General features: G+C 48.4%; 1 protein-coding gene across 1 annotated transcript in view; it reads right to left on the minus strand.

Moving 5' to 3' along the window:
• Positions 1 to 2,424: 2,424 nt before the first annotated feature.
• The window catches only part of LOC138364514 (serine protease inhibitor 88Ea-like), a 48,683-nt gene continuing 30,041 nt past the window's right edge, over positions 2,425 to 21,066 (minus strand). Inside the window, exons 2-3 of the mRNA XM_069324158.1 lie at positions 2,724 to 3,047; positions 2,425 to 2,584 (exon numbers count right to left, since the gene is read on the minus strand). Of these exons, the coding sequence (XP_069180259.1) occupies positions 2,440 to 2,584; positions 2,724 to 3,046 (468 nt within the window). The 5' untranslated portion in view covers position 3,047 and the 3' untranslated portion in view covers positions 2,425 to 2,439. The remainder of the gene's footprint in view (positions 2,585 to 2,723; positions 3,048 to 21,066) is intronic.

Below are 21,066 nucleotides of genomic sequence, written 5' to 3' on the forward strand. Positions count from 1 at the left end.
GCAGATCCTTAACTGTAGCCTCTGATTAACTCAACAGTAAAATGGGTACCTGGTTGTAAAAACAATTCTTCGTGGGGGTCGTATTCCAGGGAACATAGGATTAAGAACTTGCTCGAAACGCTATGCGTACTAGTGGCTGTACATGAATGCAAAAACTCTTATCAATATAAATTAAAAAAAAAATGTTAATCTTCTTGTTTGAGGAGCTGTTCACTTGAGACAGTTAAGCAAGTCCAGCTGTGTCTGGGTACAAGTGACAGGATGAACAACCCAGCGGGTTTCCTTCCTTTTGGGGAGTGTTGTACATGCTGCTATGGCGGTGTGTCCACTCACAAGATGAGTGGACGCTGCCCATAAACTCGCCCCTCGGGGCAAAATTTAAATTTAATTAAAAAAGAAAAGCTGTGAGGAAGGAGGGAGGAGGTAGGACGCCGCGCACAGCGGCAGTAGCTGAGCACATGGCGTTGGTGACGGTCGGATGTACCATAATACTCTCCCCTTTACCGCCATATTTGTACTTATAAGAGAAGGGTATCTCTCGAAGGGGCAAGTTGAGCAGCTGAGACTTGTCCTAGAACAAGTTACCACACATCGGACTGCCACATCCTCCAACTACGAGAGAACTTGTCCCAGTTGTAAGCTTTATTCTTTTGTTACGAACTCTATAAGATTAGAATTTCAGCCGGGTTAGGAGTCATGCCCTACAAATAAACCAAGTAAGCTTCATTTAATTCCATTGGGTATTGCCTTGAATATAATTGCAATGTGAATAGTAAGTTGTAGCAATTAGTATACCGTAAATTGTTGGCACATATACGAAGAGGTGAGAGGGATACCACATCAGTTTCAACACGTGGGAGTACTGGACGCAGGGACCACGAGGTCTATTTTGCATGTTTGATCCACGTTATCTACTCCGTGTCTGGACTGACCTAGGAAGGATACGTCTTTCCAGCTAAGCCACAAAGTTCTCACCATTAACCAATAGTAGAGTAACTTACTAACTAATTCATTGAATTAATATTATTTCAATTTCAAATTTAATGCCATCAATCTAACCCCCAAATTTGTGTAAGTGGAAATACCTGACAAGAAACTATTATTAATACAGTCCATTTAATTATATAATAACAATTCTAAAGAAACACTTTAAACACTTAAACATCTACAAGAGTAGATGGATGGATAGAATGATAGTTGAAAAGAAAAGATGGACGGATAGATGGATAGAGGATCACACACACACACCTGTAGTGTTGCTGCTGTGTTTACTGGTGCTGCTGAGAGCAGTACATGGTGTGTGTCAGAGGGTCTCAGCTGTATGTGCTCCTGCTGTGTTTACTGGTGCTGCTGAGAGCAGTACATGGTGTTTGTCAGGGTGTCTCAGCTGTAGTGCTGCTGCTGTGTTTACTGGTGCTGCTGAGAGCAGTACATGGTGTTTGTCAGGGTGTCTCAGCTGTAGTGCTGCTGCTGTGTTTACTGGTGCTGCTGAGAGCAGTACATGGTGTTTGTCAGGGTGTCTCAGCTGTAGTGCTGCTGCTGTGTTTACTGGTGCTGCTGAGAGCAGTACATGGTGTGTGTCAGGGTGTCGCAGCTGTAGTGCTGCTGCTGTGTTTACTGATGCAGCTGAGAGCAGTACATGGTGTGTGTCAGGGTGTCGCAGCTGTAGTGCTGCTGCTGTGTTTACTGATGCAGCTGAGAGCAGTACATGGTGTTTGTCAGAGTGTCGCAGCTGTAGTGCTGCTGTGTGTTTACTGGTGCTGCTGAGAGCAGTACATGGTGTTTGTCAGAGTGTCGCAGCTGTAGTGCTGCTGTGTGTTTACTGGTGCTGCTGAGAGCAGTACATGGTGTTTGTCAGAGTGTCGCAGCTGTAGTGCTGCTGTTGTGTTTACTGGTGCTGCTGAGAGCAGTACATGGTGTTTGTCAGAGTGTCGCAGCTGTAGTGCTGCTGTGTGTTTACTGATGCACTGAGAGCAGTACATGGTGTTTGTCAGAGTGTCGCAGCTGTAGTGCTGCTGCTGTGTTTACTGGTGCTGCTGAGAGCAGTACATGGTGTTTGTCAGAGTGTCGCAGCTGTAGTGCTGCTGTGTGTTTACTGGTGCTGCTGAGAGCAGTACAGGGTGTGTCAGAGTGTCGCAGCTGTAGTGCTGCTGCTGTGTTTACTGGTGATGCTGAGAGCAGTACATAGTGTGTCAGAGTGTCTCAGCTGTAGTGCTGCTGTGTGTTTACTGGTGCTGCTGAGAGCAGTACAGGGTGTGTCAGAGGGTCTCAGCTGTGGTGCTGAGACGCTCAGTAGAACAGGTGCAGTAGTGCTGTCAAGGGTTCCCACGTGATGACACTATCCATCTGTGCAATAACAAGGGTTGGTGATCAGAATGAACCAACACACTCCAACAGTCACAAGTTAACTACAGTACTGCCGCCTCCATGCAGAATATATCACACCTTCTTAAAGTTGGTTGTCTGCACCTCCGTAAGGAGGACCTCCCTCACGCACTCCCGAAGGGCGAAGTCTGCGTCCACGTATATCTTGTTGGCCAAGTCTATCACATACTCTGTGGTGTTGGCTTGTCTCTCAGCATACCTGCGCGTTCATAAGTAACAATATATACCACAAATATTGGTAAACATCGCTCGTTGATACAGATAAATGTATTAAAAATTTTAATTGTTTAAGTACAAAAGATATTAGGATGACAAGTGAGGAATGTGAGTGGACTCACAGACGGTCGAGGGCCCTGTAGGTAGCCAGAGTGGTTGAAGGGTCTCTGAGACGAAGAGTGTCCTGCAGCTGCTGACGAGTCTTGCCAGCAGACCCAAAGTAGGCCAGGACCAGGGCGGTCCACACGCTGTAGGGCGAGAAGAAAAAGTTTCCTGTGGCGGTGGGTGGATAGAGCTGCTTGAAGAGGTCCAAGCTGAAGGGGGTGATGTGGGCCAGGTCAGGTTGGGAGGTCACCACCAGCTTGTCATTGTTGGAGATACACTGAGGCCTCACCACACTCACCAGCGTCACCACCAACATTGCTGAACACCACAGCTTCCTCATACTGTGGGGAAGAGGACTGTAGCAGCGGCGCTCCACCAACACTGATGACTACTTTATTATATTACAAATACCAATATCCTAATGAATTAAAAATTTTTATAAGTAGAAGCTCACAGTCGTCTGAGGAGAGTTGTGGTGTAATAGTTTTGTTGGTGGTGGGTGGTGGTGATGGGGGGGGGGGGGGCGAGCGGGGTGGTGGTGGTGAGTGATGGTGGTAATGAATAATGGTGATGGGTGGTGGTTATGATTGGTGGTGAGGGTGGTGGTAACGGGTGATAGGCGGTGGTGATGGGTGTTGGTGAGGCTTCGTAGTGATGATGGGTGTTGGTGAGGCTTCGTAGTGATGATGGGTGGTGGTGGTGAGGGGTGGTGGTGATGGGCGGTGGTGATGGGTAGTGGTGATGGGTGGTACTGATGGGCTGTGGTGATGTGTGGTGGTGAGGCACTATAGACACTCACCCACTATAGACACGCACCCACTGCACACACACACCCACTGCACACACACACCCAATGCACACACACACACACACACACACACACAGGGTCTCTGAGACGAAGAGTGTCCTGCAGCTGCTGACGAGTCCTGCCAGGACTCAAATCCTCAACCCCCGCAAGCACAAATAGGTGAGTACACACACACACACACACACACACACACAGTACAGGCCGGGAGATGGTAGCGGAGACACGATTAGTGAGACAGAGAAGAACCAACCTCATCAATCTACCAGCACTTAGTGAATCACCTGGTGGGAGACAACGACGGATAACCGTCGTCATCATACATCGTCCTTACTCATCTGGTTGTGTGAGCGGGGGAGACTGGTATGTACCCCCTCTCTGGTCAATTAATCAGGTGTACAGATTGAGGTAAAATATTATCAAATTCTTGTTCAGGATATCATATATATTTAAAAATCTCAGGGTGGCTCATTTAGGCAGAAGTAACGCATAAGGGATATCTTGACACATACACACACGCCCGCCCACGTACGTATACACGCACACAAGTGTGCACACGCTAAAACAGACACACACACACACACACACAATCGATCAGTCAGGGGAAAAGGCATTAACACCTGGGATGAGGACCTTACTAACCCCCCCCCCCCTTTCGTCCCACCCATTTGACCTGACCAGACCTGGTCGCCATCTCCGCCCCCCCCCCCCCCAGTCCCCCGCATCGCCCATACACACACTCTTCCCCTCCCCACTCTCTCCCCCTCTCTCCCTCTCCCACTCTCTCTCTCCTGCTCTCTCTCTCTCTCTCTCTCTCTCTCTCTCTCTCTCTCTCTCTCTCTCTCTCTCTCTCTCTCTCTCTCTCTCTCTTTCTCTTTCTCTTTCTCTCTCTCTCTCTCTCTCTCCCTCTCTTTCCTTCCCCCTCCCTCTCTGCCCACACACACACACCACACACACACACACACACACAAAACTACACACACACAACTACACACACACATCTACACACATATACACACACACCTTCCCCCCTCTCTCCCTCACCCGTTCTCTCCCTCACCCGCTCTCTCCCTCTCCATCTATCTCCCTCTCCTCTCTCTCCCTCCCGCCTCTCTCTCCATCTCCTCCCCCCCTCCCCTTCTACTTTCTTCTCACTTCAGTGGAAGGGTCGGATCCCCCCCACCCATTTATCTCTCCCTTTATCACTCCCTTCTCTCTCTCTCTCCTTCTCTCTCTCTTTCTCTCTCTCTTCCTCTCTCTCTCTCCCTCCCCCATCCCGCTCTGCTCTCCTGACAAATCCTTTCACGGCACAAGTATAGGAACAGGGTCAAGCATGGCAGCCAGAGGTACCAGGGGAACAGGGAAGAGCCAAGGTGATGAAATGAAGGGAATGTTCGCCCAGTTTCTGGATGACATCAAGAGTGAGATGCAAGAAATGATGAAGGAAATGAAGAACGAAATAAGCAACCTGAAAAGAGAGCTGACTGCAGCAAAGGAGGAGATTAGAGCCCTCAAAGAGAATGGTGTCGAGGATGAGAATCAGAAAACCATCCAGGGAGAAGGTGGTAATAGTTTTTTGGATGAGAATGCCACAATAAAAGCAACATTTGCGAAAATACTAAAAAAAAATAACTCTGAAGTAATGACAGCAGTGATGGAGGTGGCCATGAAAGCAGCCACCTCACAGGAGGCGGCACGCTCCACTAGCCAACTGCTGGAAAGGAATAGTTCAGTGGTTGTGGTGGGTATTAAAGAGCAGGAAGGCTCTAATAGGACAGAGTGGAATGACAAGGACAAAGCAGCAGTGAATGAAGTCCTAAAGGCACTAGACATGGAAGAGGCTGAGCATAGCATTGAGAAGGTTTTCAGGCTAGGCCGGTACAACAAAGACCGAGACCGAATGATAAAGATAGTGTTTGCAAACGAGAACACAAAGGAGAAGATCCTATCAAGGAAGAGCTCCCTGAAAAACATGGGAAAATTAAAAAATGTATTCCTCCAGAGATACATGACAAGGGAGGAGAGAGCCGTGGCGGCAGAAGCAAGGAAGAGGCGCAGGGCGAGAGGGGAAAACCAGGAAGTCACAGCTCCCAACACAACACCCCCAGAAGCGAGGGGGGAACCCACAACCAGCTACCCAGTAACACCAGAAGGGAGGACAACCCCGCCTCCCTCCTCTCCATAGAAAACCCCCCTACCCCAAACCCTCCCTGCCCCCACTCAAATGTTCAGCCAAATCTCCCTCCCCCCACACCCAATCGCCACCCTTCTACCCCTCCCCTCCTCCCGAGTCCTTCCTCCCCCCCTTTCCTTCCCGTCCTCCCTCCCCTTTCACCCCATGCCCTCCCTGTCCCTCCCCCTTCAGTGGATCCCCCCGCCCCTCATCCCAGTATCCTCTGAGACCCTGTATCCACCTCACAGGTCCTCACACCCATGGAACAGCCTTCCCCCACCAGCAGAACACTCACCACAGGAGGCGATTTTGAGAAGGGACAGAAGGAAAGTGAGCCTCAAAGCGACTGTACACTAACATAGATGGAATTACAAATAAAGCAAATGAGCTTGGAGAACGGGTACTAGAGGAAAACCCAGACATAATAGCCCTCACAGAAACAAAGATCACGAAAACCGATAACAAACGCAGTGTTCCCACAGGACTATTATGTTATGAGGAAAGAGAGGGACGGAAGAGGTGGGGGTGGTGTAGCTCTGCTGGTAAGAAAAGGCTGGGATTTTGAGGAGACGGATATTCAGGGCTGTGAAGGTTTCCAGTGACTACATAGCAGGTACCGTAACAAATGGAGAGAAAAAAATTATAGTCGTAGTCATATATAATCCACCACCAAATGACAGAAGACCTAGGACAGGAATTATGATAGAAACAACATGGCCACCATTAAGCATAATAGAAAGAGCAGCTTCTGTTGCTAGCAGGAATGGATCTGGACTACTAATTATGGGAGACTTCAACCCTGGGAAGATAGATTGGAAGAACAGAGACCCGCATGGAGGACCAGAAACATGGAGGGCTAAGCTGCTGGACGTGGCAACAAGAAACTTTCTAAGCCAGCACATCAAAGATCCAACAAGAATGAGAGGAGAAGATGAACCAGCAATGCTTGATTTGATATTTACCCTAAATGAGTGGGATATAAGAGAAGTTAAGATGGAAGTGCCCTTGGGAATGAGTGACCACAGTGTATTGAACTTTGAGTACCTGGTAGAGCTAGGACTTATCTCCCTCAAAAAGAAGCTAGGAATCAAAAGGCTGGCATACGGAAAGGGAAATTATAAACAGATGAGAAGTTTCCTAAGTGAAATACCTTGGGACACAGACCTCAGAGATAAGTCTGGTACAGGGTATGATGGACTATGCTACCCAAAAGTTTCAGGAGGCAGTAAACAGGTTCATCCCGGCCCAAAGGGAAAAATCCGAGAAGCAACAGAAGAATCCATGGTATAATAGGGCATGTATGGAAGCGAAGAAACTGAACAAAAGGGCGTGGAGGAACTTCCGGAATAACAGAACACCAGAAAGCAGAGAGAGATACCAGAGAACCAGGAATGAGTACGTCAGGGTGAGAAGAGAAGCAGAGAAAAGTTTTGAAAATGATATAGCAAACAAAGCCAAGACCGAACCAAAGCTACTCCACAGTCACATCAGAAGGAAAACAACAGTGAAAGAACAGGTATTGAAACTTCGAACAGGCGAGGACAGGTATACAGAGAATGACAGAGAGGTGTGTGAAAACTCAACAAGAGGTTCCAGGAGGTCTTCACAATAGAACAAGGTGAGGTCACTGTGCTAGGAGAAAGGGAGGTAAACCAGGCGGCCTTGGAAGAGTTCGAAATTACGAGAGGGAGGTCAAGAGACACCTGCTGGATCTGGATGTTAGAAAGGCTGTTGGTCCAGATGGGATCTCACCATGGATACTGAAAGAGTGTGCAGAGGCACTTTGCTTGCCACTCTCCATAGTGTATAGTAAGTCACTGGAGACGGGAGACCTACCAGAAATATGGAAGACGGCGAATGTGGTCCCAATTTACAAAAAGGGCGACAGGCAAGAGGCCCTGAATTACACGCCAGTGTCCCTTGACTTGTATACCATGCAAGGTGATGGAGAAGATCGTGAGATAAACCTGGTAACACATCTGGAGAGAAGGGACTTCGTGACAAATCGCCAACATGGGTTCAGGGAGGGAAAATCTTGCCTTACAGGCTTGATAGAATTCTACGATTAGGTGACAAAGATTAAGCAAGAAAGAGAGGGCTGGGCTGACTGCATTTTCTTGGATTGTTGGAAAGCCTTTGACACAGTACCGCATAAGAGGCTGGTACATAAGCTGGAGAGACAGGCAGGTGTAGCTGGTAAGGTGCTCCAGTGGATAAGGAGTATCTAAGTAATAGGAAGCAGATAGTTACGGTGAGGGGTGAGACCTCCGATTGGCGTGAAGTCACCAGTGGAGTCCCACAGGGCTCTGTACTCGGTCCTGTCTTGTTTCTGATATATGTAAATGATCTCCCAGAGGGTATCGATTCATTTCTCTCAATGTTTGCAGACGATGCTAAAATTATGAGAAGGATTAAAACAGAAGAGGACTGTTTGAGGCTTCAAGAAGACCTAACAAACTGAAGGAATGGTAGAACAAATGGTTGTTAGAGTTTAACCCAACCAAATGTAATGTAATGAAGATAGGTGTAGGGAGCAGGAGGCCAGATACAAGGTATCATATGGGAGAGGAAATTCTTCAGGAGTCAAAGAAGGAAAAAGACTTGGGGGTTGATATCACGCCAGACCTGTCTCCTGCAGCACATATCAAGCGGATAACATCAGCGGCATATGCCAGGCTGGCCAACATACGAACGGCATTCAGAAACTTGCGTAAAGAATCATTCAGAACTTTGTATACCACATATGTCAGGCCAATCCTGGAGTATGCAGCCCCAGCATGGAGTCCATATCTAGTCAAGGATAAGACTAAACTGGAAAGGTTCAAAGGTTTGCCAACCAGACTAGTACCCGAGCTGAGAGGTATGAGGTACGAGGAGAGACTACGGGAATTAAACCTCACTTTGCTGGAAGACAGAAGAGTTAGGGGGGACATGATCACCACATTCAAGATTCTAAAGGGAATTGATAGGGTAGATAAAGACAGTCTATTTAACACAAGGGGAACACACACAAGGCGACACAGGTGGAAACTGAGTGCCCAAATGAGCCACAGAGATATTAGAAAGAACTTTTTTAGTGTCAGAGTGGTTGCAAATGGAATGCATTAGGGGTGATGTGGTGGAGGCTGACTCCATACACAGTTTCAAGTGTAGATATGACAGAGCCCGATAGGCTCAGGAATCTGTACACCTGTTGATTGACGGTTGAGAAGCGGGACCAAAGAGCCAGAGCTCAACCCCCGCAAACACAACTAAGTGAGTACACACACACACACACACACACACACACACACACACACACACACACACACACACACACACACACACACACACACACACACACACACACACACACACACATACACACACACACACACATACACACACACACACACACACACACACACACACACACACACACACACACACACACACACACACACACACACACACATGGAGGGAACGAAACGTGGGGAGCAAAATTAGTAGATGTTATAGACAGGAATTTCCTGACACAACATGTGAAGGAAGACACAAGGGAAAGAGGAGGAGATGCACCGAGCCTATTAGACCTGATTTTCACCCAGAACGTAGAAGATATCGAGAACTTAGAGCATGAAATACCTCTAGGGGCCAGTGACCATTGTGTCCTAGTCTTTGACTACATGATGGAATTCAACTTATGACCATGGGACAAGAGATCTGGGAAAGGAGAGCTGACTACAGGAAAGGAGACTATAAGAGGATAAGGGACTATCTGGGTGAAGTGCAGTGGGAGGAAGAAATTAGAGGAAAAACAGTCCAAGATATGATGGAAATAGTCATACAGAAATGCCAGGAGGCCGAGGAGAGATTTATACCAACAGTAAAGGGAAAAAAATAAGAAGGAATATAATAACCCATGGTTTAATAGACAGTGCCAGGAAGCAAAAATGGCCAGCACGCGGGAGTTGAGGAAGTACAGAAGACAAAGAACAGAGGACAACAGAAGCAGATACAACAGAGCTAGGAACGATTACATTAACATAAGACGAACATCGGAAAGGGACTATGAGAACGATATTGCAATCAAAGCGAAAAAAACAACCTAAGTTACTACACAGTCATATAAGAAGAAAATGTCGGTGAACGACCAAGTGACAAGACTAAGGAAGACAGAGGGGGCATATACTGAAAGTGACAAGGAAATTTGCGAGGCACGAATGCCAGTTTCCATGGAGTGTTCACTACCGAGCCTGAGCAGCTCCCATTGTTGGAAGGGGTTACCCTAGATGAAAGACTATCAGATATAGAGGTGACAGCAGAGGAGGTAATGAAACAGTTGACAACTCTAGATGCAACTAAAGCAGTTGGACCAGACAAAGTATCACCGTGGATACTAAAATAAGTAGCACAGGCCCTCAGCGTGCCTCTGGCAATGATCTTTAATGAGTCACTTATGTCAGGAGAATTGCCCAGTTGCTGGAAGAAGGCAAATGTCGTGCCGATCTTCAAGAAAGGTGATAGGGAGGAGGCACTTAACTATAAACCTGTATCACTGACAAGCATCCCCTGTAAAATACTGGAAAGAATAATTAGGCTACGACTGGTTGTACACCTGGAGAACATTAGGTTTGTGAACAAACATCAACATAGGTTGTGGACAGGGAAATCGTGCCTAACAAACCTTCTGGAATTCTATGATAAAATAACGAGGATAAGACAGGACAGAGATGGTTGGGCAGACTGCATATTTCTGGACTGCCAAAAAGCCTTTGATACAGTACCGCACATGAGACTGCTGTTCAAGCTCGAGAGGCAGGCGGGGGTGGGGGAAAGGTCCTAGCATGGATAAGGAACTACCTAACAGGAAGGAGCCAAAGAGTTACGGTAAGGGGCGAGAAGTCGGACTGGCGAACAGTAACAAGTGGAGTACCACAAGGATCGGTGCTGGGACCAATTCTATTTCTTGTATATGTTAACGACATGTTTACAGGCGTAGAGTCCTACATGTCGATGTTTGCGGATGACGCAAAGTTGATGAGAAGAGTTGTGACAGATGAGGATTGCAGGATCCTCCAAGAGGACCTGAACAGGTTGCAGAGATGGTCAGAGAAATGGCTACTAGAATTCAACACGAGCAAATGTAAAGTTATGGAAATGGGACTAGGAGATAGGAGACCAAAGGGACAGTACACAATGAAGGGGAACAGCCTACCTGTAACGACGCGTGAAAGAGACCTGGGGGTGGACGTAACACCTAATCTATCTCCTGAGGCACATATAAATAGGATAACGACAGCAGCGTACTCTACACTGGCAAAAGTTAGAACATCATTCAGAAACCTAAGTAAGGAGGCATTTAGGGCGCTTTACACTGCCTACGTAAGGCCAGTCTTAGAGTATGCCGCCTCATCATGGAGTCCCCATTTGAAGAAGCATATAATGAAACTGGAAAAGGTTCAGAGGTTTGCAACGAGACTCGTCCCAGAGCTACGAGGAATGGGGTATGAGGAGCGCCTGAGGGAACTGTGCCTTACGACACTAGAAAGAAGAAGGGAGAGGGGGACATGATAGGAACGTATAAGATACTCAGAGGGATTGACAGAGTGGACATAGACGAAATGTTCACACGGAATAGTAACAGAACGAGGGGACATGGATGGAAGCTTGAAACTCAGATGAGTCACAGAGATGTTAGGAAGTTTTCTTTTAGCGTGGAGAGTAGTGGGGAAATAGAATGCACTTCAGGAACAGGTTGTGGAAGCAAATACTATTCATAATTTTAAAACCAGGTATGATAGGGAATGGGACAGGAGTCATTGCTGTAAACAACCGATGCTCGAAAGGCGGGATCCAAGAGTCAATGCTCGATCCTGCAGACACAACTAGGTGAGTACACACACGCACACACACAAACTGGAGATGCAGGCTGGAGTGAAAGGGAAGGTACTTCGTTGGATACAGGAGTACCTAAGTAACAGGAGACAACGAGTCAGTGTGAGCGGTGAGGTCTCAGATTGGCGAGGACATTACGAGTGGAGTACCGCAGGGGTCGGTCCTTGGACCTATATTGTTTCTGATATATGTAAATGATCTCCCAGAGGGTATAGAATCGTTTCTCTCAATGGTTGCCGATGATGCAAAAATTATGAGGAGGATTGAAACTGAGGACGATAGTAAGAGGCTACAAGATGACCTAGACAGACTGAGTGAATGGTCCAACAAATGGCTGTTGAAGTTCAACCCGAGAAAATGCAAAGTAATGAAAATAGGCAGTGGAAATAGGAGGCCAGATACAGGATACAGAATAGGAGAAGAAGTACTTAATGAAACGAACAGAGAGAAAGATCTTGGAGTTGATATCACACCAAACCTGTCTCCTGAAGCCCACATAAAGAGAATAACGTCTGCGGCATATGCGAGGCTGGCTAACATCAGAACGGCGTTCAGGAACCTGTGTTAGGAATCATTCAGAATCTTGTACACCACATATGTAAGACCAATCCTGGAGTATGCGGCCCCAGCATGGAGCCCGTACCTTGTCAAACACAAGACGAAGCTGGAAAAAGTCCAAAGGTAAGCTACTAGATTAGTCCCAGAACTAAGAGGCATGAGTTATGAGGAAAGGCTGCGGGAAATGCACTTTACGACACTGGAAGACAGAAGAGTAAGGGGAGACATGATCACAACCTACAAAATCCTCAGAGGAATCGACCAGGTAAACAAGGATAAACTATTCAACACTGGTGGGATGCGAACAAGGGGACACAGGTGGAAACTGAGTACCCACATGAGCCACAGAGACGTTAGAAGGAACTTTTTCAGTGTCAGAGTAGTTAACGGATGGAATGCATTAGGCAGTGATGTGGTGGAGGCAGACTCCATACACAGTTTTAAATGTAGATATGATAGAGCCCAGTAGGCTCAGGAATCTGTACACCAGTTGATTGACAGTTGAGAGGCGGGACCAAAGAGCCAAAGCTCAACCCCCGCAAGCACAAATAGGTGAGTACAAATAGGTGAGTACACACACACACACGCACGCACTCACACACACACACACATGGTTACATGGTTATGATGGCTACTAGACTAGTCCCAGAACTAAGAGGCATGAGTTATGAGGAAAGGCTGCGGGAAATGCACCTCACGACACTGGAAGACAGAAGAGTAAGGGGGGACATGATCACAACCTACAAAATCCTCAGGGGAATCGACCGGGTAAACAAGGATGAACTATTCAACACTGGTGGGACGCGAACAAGGGGACACAGGTGGAAGCTGAGTACCCAAATGAGCCACAGAGACGTTAGAAAGAACTTTTTCAGTGTCAGAGTAGTTAGTAAATGGAATGCATTAGGAAGTGATGTGGTGGAGGCTGACTCCATACACAGTTTCAAATGTAGATATGATAGAGCCCAATAGGCTCAGGAATCTGTACACCAGTTGATTGACGGTTGAGAGGCGGGACCAAAGAGCCAGAGCTCAACCCCCGCAAGCACAATTAGGTGAGTACAATTAGGTGAGTACACACACACTCACACACATACACACACACACACACACACACACAAAAGGGGTCTCTCTCCGCTCCTTTGGGAGCGGAGAGACAAGGACAAAAACGCAGTTACCGAGATCTTTAAAGAGGTAAGGATGGAGGGAACTGACCAAAATGTTGAAAAGGTTTTCAGGCTTGGAAAGTTCAACAAGGACAGGGACCGAATGATAAGGTGGTATTCATGAGCGAAATCACGAAAGAAGAACTGTTAGCAATGAAGAGCGGTCTAGCAAATGTTCCGAAGTTCAAAAAAGTATTCCTGCAGAGGGATATGACAAGGGAAGAGAGAATACTGGCAGCAGACGCGAGGAAGGAGCGCAGGGAGAGAGAAAGGATTCAGAGTACCACAACCCAGAACCCTACAATCCCAGAGGGAAGTGGAGAACCCTCCTCAAACAGTGCAACAGCCCCAGGGATTGGGGCACCACCCCCACATTCTACCCAACAGACACCCAACCTGCCCAATTCCCTGTCAGCCCCCCCACTAAGTACCCACCTAGGGCACCCTCCCCCTACCCACCCCCCTACTCCCACTCACCCCCTCGTCCCACTCACCCCTCTCCCCAGGACCTCCCTTCTCCCCATCCCCCAAGCCCTCCCCTCTCCCACATGCCTTCCCGTCTCTTCCACCCCCAAGCCCTCCCATCTCCCCGCCCCCCCCCCTAAGCCCCCCACTATCCCCAACCCCACCTAAGTCGTTCCTTCTCCCCCACTCCCCTAAACCCTCCCCTCTTCCTCACCCACCTCAGCCCTCCTTTTTCCCCCACGCCCCCCAAGCCCTCCACAATTTTTCTCTCCCCCCCCAAGCCCCCCATCTCCCCTATCCCCCAAAGCCTCTCCTCCCCCCATGCTTCCCCAACCCTCCCTCTCTCACTCCCCTCAACCCTCCCTTTCTCACTCTCCCCACCAACCCTCTCCCTCTCACTCTCCCCCCTACCCTCCCCCTCTTACCCACCCCCTTTACCCTCCCCCTCTCCCCCACCCCCCTCTCTCCCCCACCCCCCCAAGCCCTCCCTCCTCCACCAGTCTTCCCGTGCCAAGGCCCCCCAGCTCCCACTCACCCCAGATCCCAAAGGTCCCCCCCCCCCAGAGGAGAAGCAGAAGAGAGTCAGTTTCAGGGTGATGTACTCGAACATAGATGGGATCACAAGCAAGACAAGTGAACTAAGGGAAAGAACACAAGAAGTGAACCCAGATGTAATCGGATTCACTGAAACAAAACTCTCTGGAATCATAACAAATGCCGTGTTTCCCCAGGAGTACACAGTAATAAGTAAAGAGAGGGAAGGTAGGGGAGGAGGCGGAGTGGCCCTACTCACGAGAAAGGAATGAAGTTTTAAGGAGATGGCCATCCCGGGCTGTGAGGAGTTCAGAGGCTACATAGCAGGCACCATGACAATGGGAGGACCAAGAATAGTAGTAGCAGTAATATACAACCCTCCACCAAATGACAGAAGACCCAGTCAAGAGTATGAAAACAACAACATGGCAGTTAACACTATAATTGAGAGGGCAGCCTCTGCTGCCTGTAGAAATAGATCCCACCTGCTCATCATGGGCGACTTCAATCATGGAAGGATTGACTGGGAGAACAAGGAACCGCATGGAGGCGAGGATACGTGGAGAGCCAAACTATTGGAGGTGGTGACAAGCAACTTTTTAACCCAGCATGTCGGAGAACCCACAAGGATGAGAGGCAATGGACGAACCAGCGAGACTCGACCTACTCTTCACTCTGAACGACTACGACATAAGAGAAATCGGGTTTGAGGACCCAGTAGGAATGAGCGACCACAGTGTACTGGTATTTGAGTACTTGATTGAAGAAGGGTTATTGAACTCGAGGAGGGATACCGAAACCAAAAGGTTAGCATACCGAAAGGGAAACTATGAGGGATAAGAAAATTCCTATCAGATATAACATGGAAACAGAGCTCAGGGGAAAGACGGCCCAAGATATGATGGATTGCATCACGCAGAAGTGCAAGGACGCAGCAAACAAGTTTGTCCCAGTCCAAAAGGAAAACAGAGAAATGAAAATGAGAAACCCATGGTTTAATCAGAGATGTAGGCTAGCTAAGCAGCAAAGTAAAAGGGCATGGAGAAAACTATAGGAATAACAGGACACTGGAGAGCAGAGAAAGATACCAGAATGCCAGGAATGAATATGTCAGGATGAGAAGAGAGGCAGAAAGACAATAAGAAAATGACATCGCAAGCAAGGCAAAGACTCAACCTAAATTGTTGCATAGCCACATCAGGAGAAAAACAACAGTAAAGGAACAGGTTATGAAATTTAGGATAGGGGCGGAAGGATTCACTACAAATGACAAACAGTGTGTGAGGAATTGAATAAGAAATTCCAGGCGGTCTTCACCTTAGAGCAAGGAGAAATTCCAGAGGTAAGTGAGGGAATAGCTAACCAGGAACCACTGGAAGAGTTGAGATTACCAGCGGGGAAGTAAGGAAGTGTTTACTAGAGTTGGATGTGACAAAGGCTATAGGCCCAGATGGAATCTCCCCCTTGGGTTCTAAAGGAAGGAGCAAGAGAACTGTGTCTACCACTCTCCATAGTGTATAACAAATCACTGGCAACAGGGGAACTGCCAGATATTTGGAAAGCAGCTAACGAAGTCCCGATATACAAGAAAGGGGATAGCCAGGAGGCACTGAACTACAGGCCAGTGTCCCTAACCTGCATACCATGCAAGTTGATGGAGAAAATTGTGCGAAAAAAAACTAGTGGAGCATCAGGAGCGAAGGAACTTTGTAACACAGCATCAACATGGGTTCAGGGATGGCAGGTTCTGCCTCACAGGGTTACTTGAATTCTACGACCAGGCAACAAAAATAAGGCAAGAAAGAGAAGGGTGGGCAGACTGCATATTTTTGGATTGTCAGAAAGGAAAGCCTTTGATACAGTGCCACACAAGAGGCTAGTGCGAAAGTTGGAGATGCAGGCTGGAGTGAAAGGGAAGGTACTCCGGTGGATAGAGGAGTACCTAAGCAACAGGAGACAACGAGTCTGTGTGAGGGGTGAGGTCTCAGATTGGCGAGACGTCACAAGTGGAGTCCCGCAGGGGTCAGTCCTTGGACCTATACTGTTTCTGGTGTATGTAAATGATCTCCCAGAGGGTATAGATTCGTTCCTCTCAATGTTTGCCGACGATGCAAAAATTATGAGGAGGATTGGAACAGAGGATGATAGTAGGAGGCTACAAGATGACCTAGATAGACTGAGTGAATGGTCCAACAAATGGCTGTTGAAGTTCAACCCGAGTAAATGCAAAGTATTGAAACTAGGCAGTGGAAACAGGAGGTCAGACACAGGATACAGAATAGGAGATGAAGTACTTAATGAAACAGACAGAGAGAAAGATCTAGGAGTTGATATCACACCAAACCTGTCTCTTGAAGCCCACATAAAGAGAATAACGTCTGCGGCATATGCAAGGCTGGCTAACATCAGAACGGCGTTCAGGAACCTGTGTTAGGAATCATTCAGAATCTTGTACACCACATATGTAAGACCAATCCTAGAGTATGCGGCCCCAGCATGGAGCCCGTACCTTGTCAAGCACAAGACGAAGCTGGAAAAAGTCCAAAGGTATGCTACTAGACTAGTCCCAGAACTAAGAGGCATGAGTTATGAGGAAAGGCTGCGGGAAATGCACTTTACGACACTGGAAGACAGAAGAGTAAGGGGGGGACATGATCGCAACCTACAAAATCCTCAGCGGAATCGACCGGGTAAACAAGGATGAACTATTCAACACTGGAGGGACGCGAACAAGGGGACACAGGTGGAAGCTGAGTACCCAAATGAGCCACAGATACATTAGAAAGAACTTTCTCAGTGTCAGAGTAGTTAGTAAATGGAATGCACTAGGAAGTGATATGGTGGAGGCTGACTCCATACACAGTTTCAAATGTAGATATGATAGAGCCCAGTAGGCTTAGGAATCTGTACACCAGTTGATTGACGGTTGAGAGGCGGAACCAAAGAGCCAAAGCTCAACCCCCGCAAGCACAATTAGGTGAGTACAATTAGGTGAGTACAAACACACACACACTCACGCACGCACGCACGCACGCACGCACCCACCCACACACCCTCACACACACACACACACACACACACACACACACGCACGCACTCACCCACGCACGCACACACACACACACACAGACCCACACACGCACGCACACACACACACACACACACACACACACACGCACGCACGCACGCACGCACACACACACACACACACACACACACACACACACACACACACACACACACACACACACACACACACACACAGATCTGGGGAACTGCCAGATACTTGGAAAGCAGCTAACGTAGTCCCGATATACAAGAAAGGGGATAGACAGGAGGCACTGAACTACAGGCCAGTGTCCCTAACCTGCATACCATGCAAGCTGATGGAGAAGATTGTGCGAAAAAAAACTAGTGGAGCATCTGGAGCGAAGGAACTTTGTAACACAGCATCAACATGGGTTCAGGGATGGCAGGTCCTGCCTCACAGGGTTACTTGAATTCTACGACCAGGCAACAAAAATAAGGCAAGAAAGAGAAGGGTGGGCAGACTGCATATTTTTGGATTGTCAGAAAGCCTTTGATACAGTGCCACACAAGAGGCTAGTGCGAAAGTTGGAGATGCAGGCTGGAGTGAGAGGGAAGGTACTCCGGTGGATAGAGGAATACCTAAGCAACAGGAGACAACGAGTCTGTGTGAGGGGTGAAGTCTCAGATTGGCGAGACGTCACAAGTGGAGTCCCGCAGGGGTCAGTCCTCGGACCTATACTGTTTCTGGTATATGTAAATGATCTCCCAGAGGGTATAGATTCGTTCCTCTCAATGTTTGCCGACGATGCAAAAATTATGAGGAGGATTGAAACAGAGGATGATAGTAGGAGGCTACAAGATGACCTGGATAGACTGAGTGAATGGTCCAACAAATGGCTGTTGAAGTTCAACCCGAGTAAATGCAAAGTAATGAAACTAGGCAGTGGAAACAGGAGGCCAGGCACAGGATACAGAATAGGAGATGAAGTACTTAATGAAACAGACAGAGAGAAAGATCTAGGAGTTGATATCACACCAAACCTGTCTCCTGAAGCCCACATAAAGAGAATAACGTCTGCGGCATATGCGAGGCTGGCTAACATCAGAACGGCGTTCAGGAACCTGTGTAAGGAATCATTCAGAATCTTGTACACCACATATGTAAGACCAATCCTGGAGTATGCGGCCCCAGCATGGAGCCCGTACCTTGTCAAGCACAAGACGAAGCTGGAAAAAGTCCAAAGGTATGCTACTAGACTAGTCCCAGAACTAAGAGGCATGAGTTATGAGGAAAGGCTGCGGGAAATGCACCTCACGACACTGGAAGACAGAAGAGTAAGGGGGGACATGATCACAACCTACAAAATCCTCAGGGGAATCGACCGGGTAAACAAGGACGAACTTTTCAACACTGGTGGGACGCGAACAAGGGGACACAGGTGGAAGCTGAGTACCCAAATGAGCCACAGAGACGTTAGAAAGAACTTTTTCAGTGTCAGAGTAGTTAGCAAATGGAATGCATTAGGAAGTGATGTGGTGGAGGCTGACTCCATTCACAGTTTCAAATGTAGATATGATAGAGCCCAATAGGCTCAGGAATCTGTACACCAGTTGATTGACGGTTGAGAGGCGGGACCAAAGAGCCAGAGCTCAACCCCCGCAAGCACAATTAGGTGAGTACAATTAGGTGAGTACACACCTGACCTGACCTGACTTAGTCGCCATCTCCGCCCCCCCCCCCACCCCCAGTCCCCCGCATCGCCCATACACACACTCTTCCCCTCCCCACTCTCCCTCTCTCCCACTCCCTCTCTCCCACTCCCACTATCTCTCTCTCCTGCTCTCTCTCTCCTGCTCTCTCTCTCTCTCTCTCTCTCTCTCTCTCTCTCTCTCTCTCTCTCTCTCTCTCTCTCTCTCTCTCTCTCTCTCTCTCTCTCTCTCTCTCTCTCTCTCTCTCTCTCTCTCTCTCTCCCTCTCTCTCTCTCTCTCTCCCTCCCTCCCTCCCCCTCTCCCTCCCTCTCTTTCCTTCCCCCTCCCTCCCCCTCCCTCTCTTTCCTTCCCCCTCCCTCTCTGCCCAAACACACACACACACACCTCCCCCCCTCTCTCCCTTACCCGCTCTCTCCCTCACCCGCTCTCTTCCTCATCCACTCTCTCCCTCTCCTCTCCCTCCCGCCTCTCTCTCCATCTCCTCCCCCCCCCTCCCCTTCTACCTTCTTCTCACTTCAGTGGAAGGGTCGGATCCCCCCCCACCCACCCATTTATCTCTCCCTTTATCACTCCCTTTCTCTCTCTCTCTCTCTCTCTCTCTCTCTCTCTCTCTCTCTCTCTCTCTCTCTCTCTCTCTCTCTCTCTCTCTCTCTCTCTCTCTCTCTCTCTCCGCCTCTCTCTCTCTCTCCCTCCCCCATCCCAACAGGGCCAAGATGGCAGCCAGAGGTCCCAGGGGAGCAGGAAAGAGCCAAGGTGACGAGATGAAGGAAATGTTCGCCCAGTTTCTGGAGGACATCAAGAGTGAGATGCAAGAAATGATGCAGGAAATGAAGAACGAAATAAGCAACCTGAAAAGAGAGCTGACAGCAGCAAAGGAGGAGATTAGAACCCTCAAAGAGAATGGTATCGAGGCTGAGAGTCAGAAAACCACCCAGGGAGAAGGTGGTAATAGTTTTCTGGATGAGAATGCCACAATAAAAGCAACATTTGCGGAAATACTAAAAAAAATAACTCTGAAGTAATGACTGCAGTGATGGAGGTGGCCATGAAAGCAGCCACCTCGCAGGAGGCGGCACGCTCCACTAGCCAACTGCTGGAAAGGAAAAGATCAGTGGTTGCTGTGGGTATTAGGGAACAGGAAGGAACCAATAGGACAGAGTGGAATGACAAGGACAAAGCAGCAGTGAATGAAGTACTAAAGGCACTAGACATGGAAGGGGCCGAGCATAGCATTGAGAAGGTTTTCAGGCTAGGCCGGTACAACAAAGACCGAGATCGAATGATAAAGATAGTGTTTGCAAACGAGAACACAAAGGAGAGGATCCTATCAAGGAAGAGCTCCCTGAAAAACGTGGGAAAATTAAAAAATGTATTCCTCCAGCGAGACATGACAAGGGAGGAGAGAGCCGTGGCGGCAGAAGCAAGGAAGAGGCGCAGGGCGAGAGGGGAAAACCAGGAAGTCACAGCTCTCAACACAACACCCCCAGAGGCGAGGGGGGAACCCACAACCAGCTACCCAGTAACACCAGAAGGGAGGACAACCCCGCCTCCCTCCTCTGCATAGAAAACCCCCCTACCCCAAACCCTCCCTGCCCCCACTCAAAAGTTCAGCCAAATCTCCCTCCCCCCACACCCAATCCCCACCCTTCTACCCCTCCCCTCCTCCCGAGTCCTCCCTCCCCCCCTTTCCTTCCCGTCCTCCCTCCCCTTTCACCCCATACCCTCCCTGTCCCTCCCCTTTCACTGGATCCCCCGCCCCTCATTCCAGTATCCTCTGAGATCCTGTTATCCACCTCACAGGTCCTCACACCCATGGAACAGCCTCCCCCACCAGCAGAACACTCACCAAGGAGGCGATTTGAGAAGGGACAGAAGAAAGTGAGCCTCAAAGCGATGTACACTAACATAGATGGAATTACAAATAAAGCAAATGAGCTTGGAGAACTGGTACTAGAGGAAAACCCAGACATAATAGCCCTCACAGAAACAAAGATCACGAAAACAATAACAAATGCAGTGTTTCCACAGGACTATTATGTTAT

This window comes from Procambarus clarkii, chromosome 13, assembly GCF_040958095.1.
Source record: "Procambarus clarkii isolate CNS0578487 chromosome 13, FALCON_Pclarkii_2.0, whole genome shotgun sequence".
In the NCBI taxonomy this organism is placed as follows: Eukaryota; Metazoa; Arthropoda; class Malacostraca; order Decapoda; family Cambaridae; genus Procambarus; species Procambarus clarkii.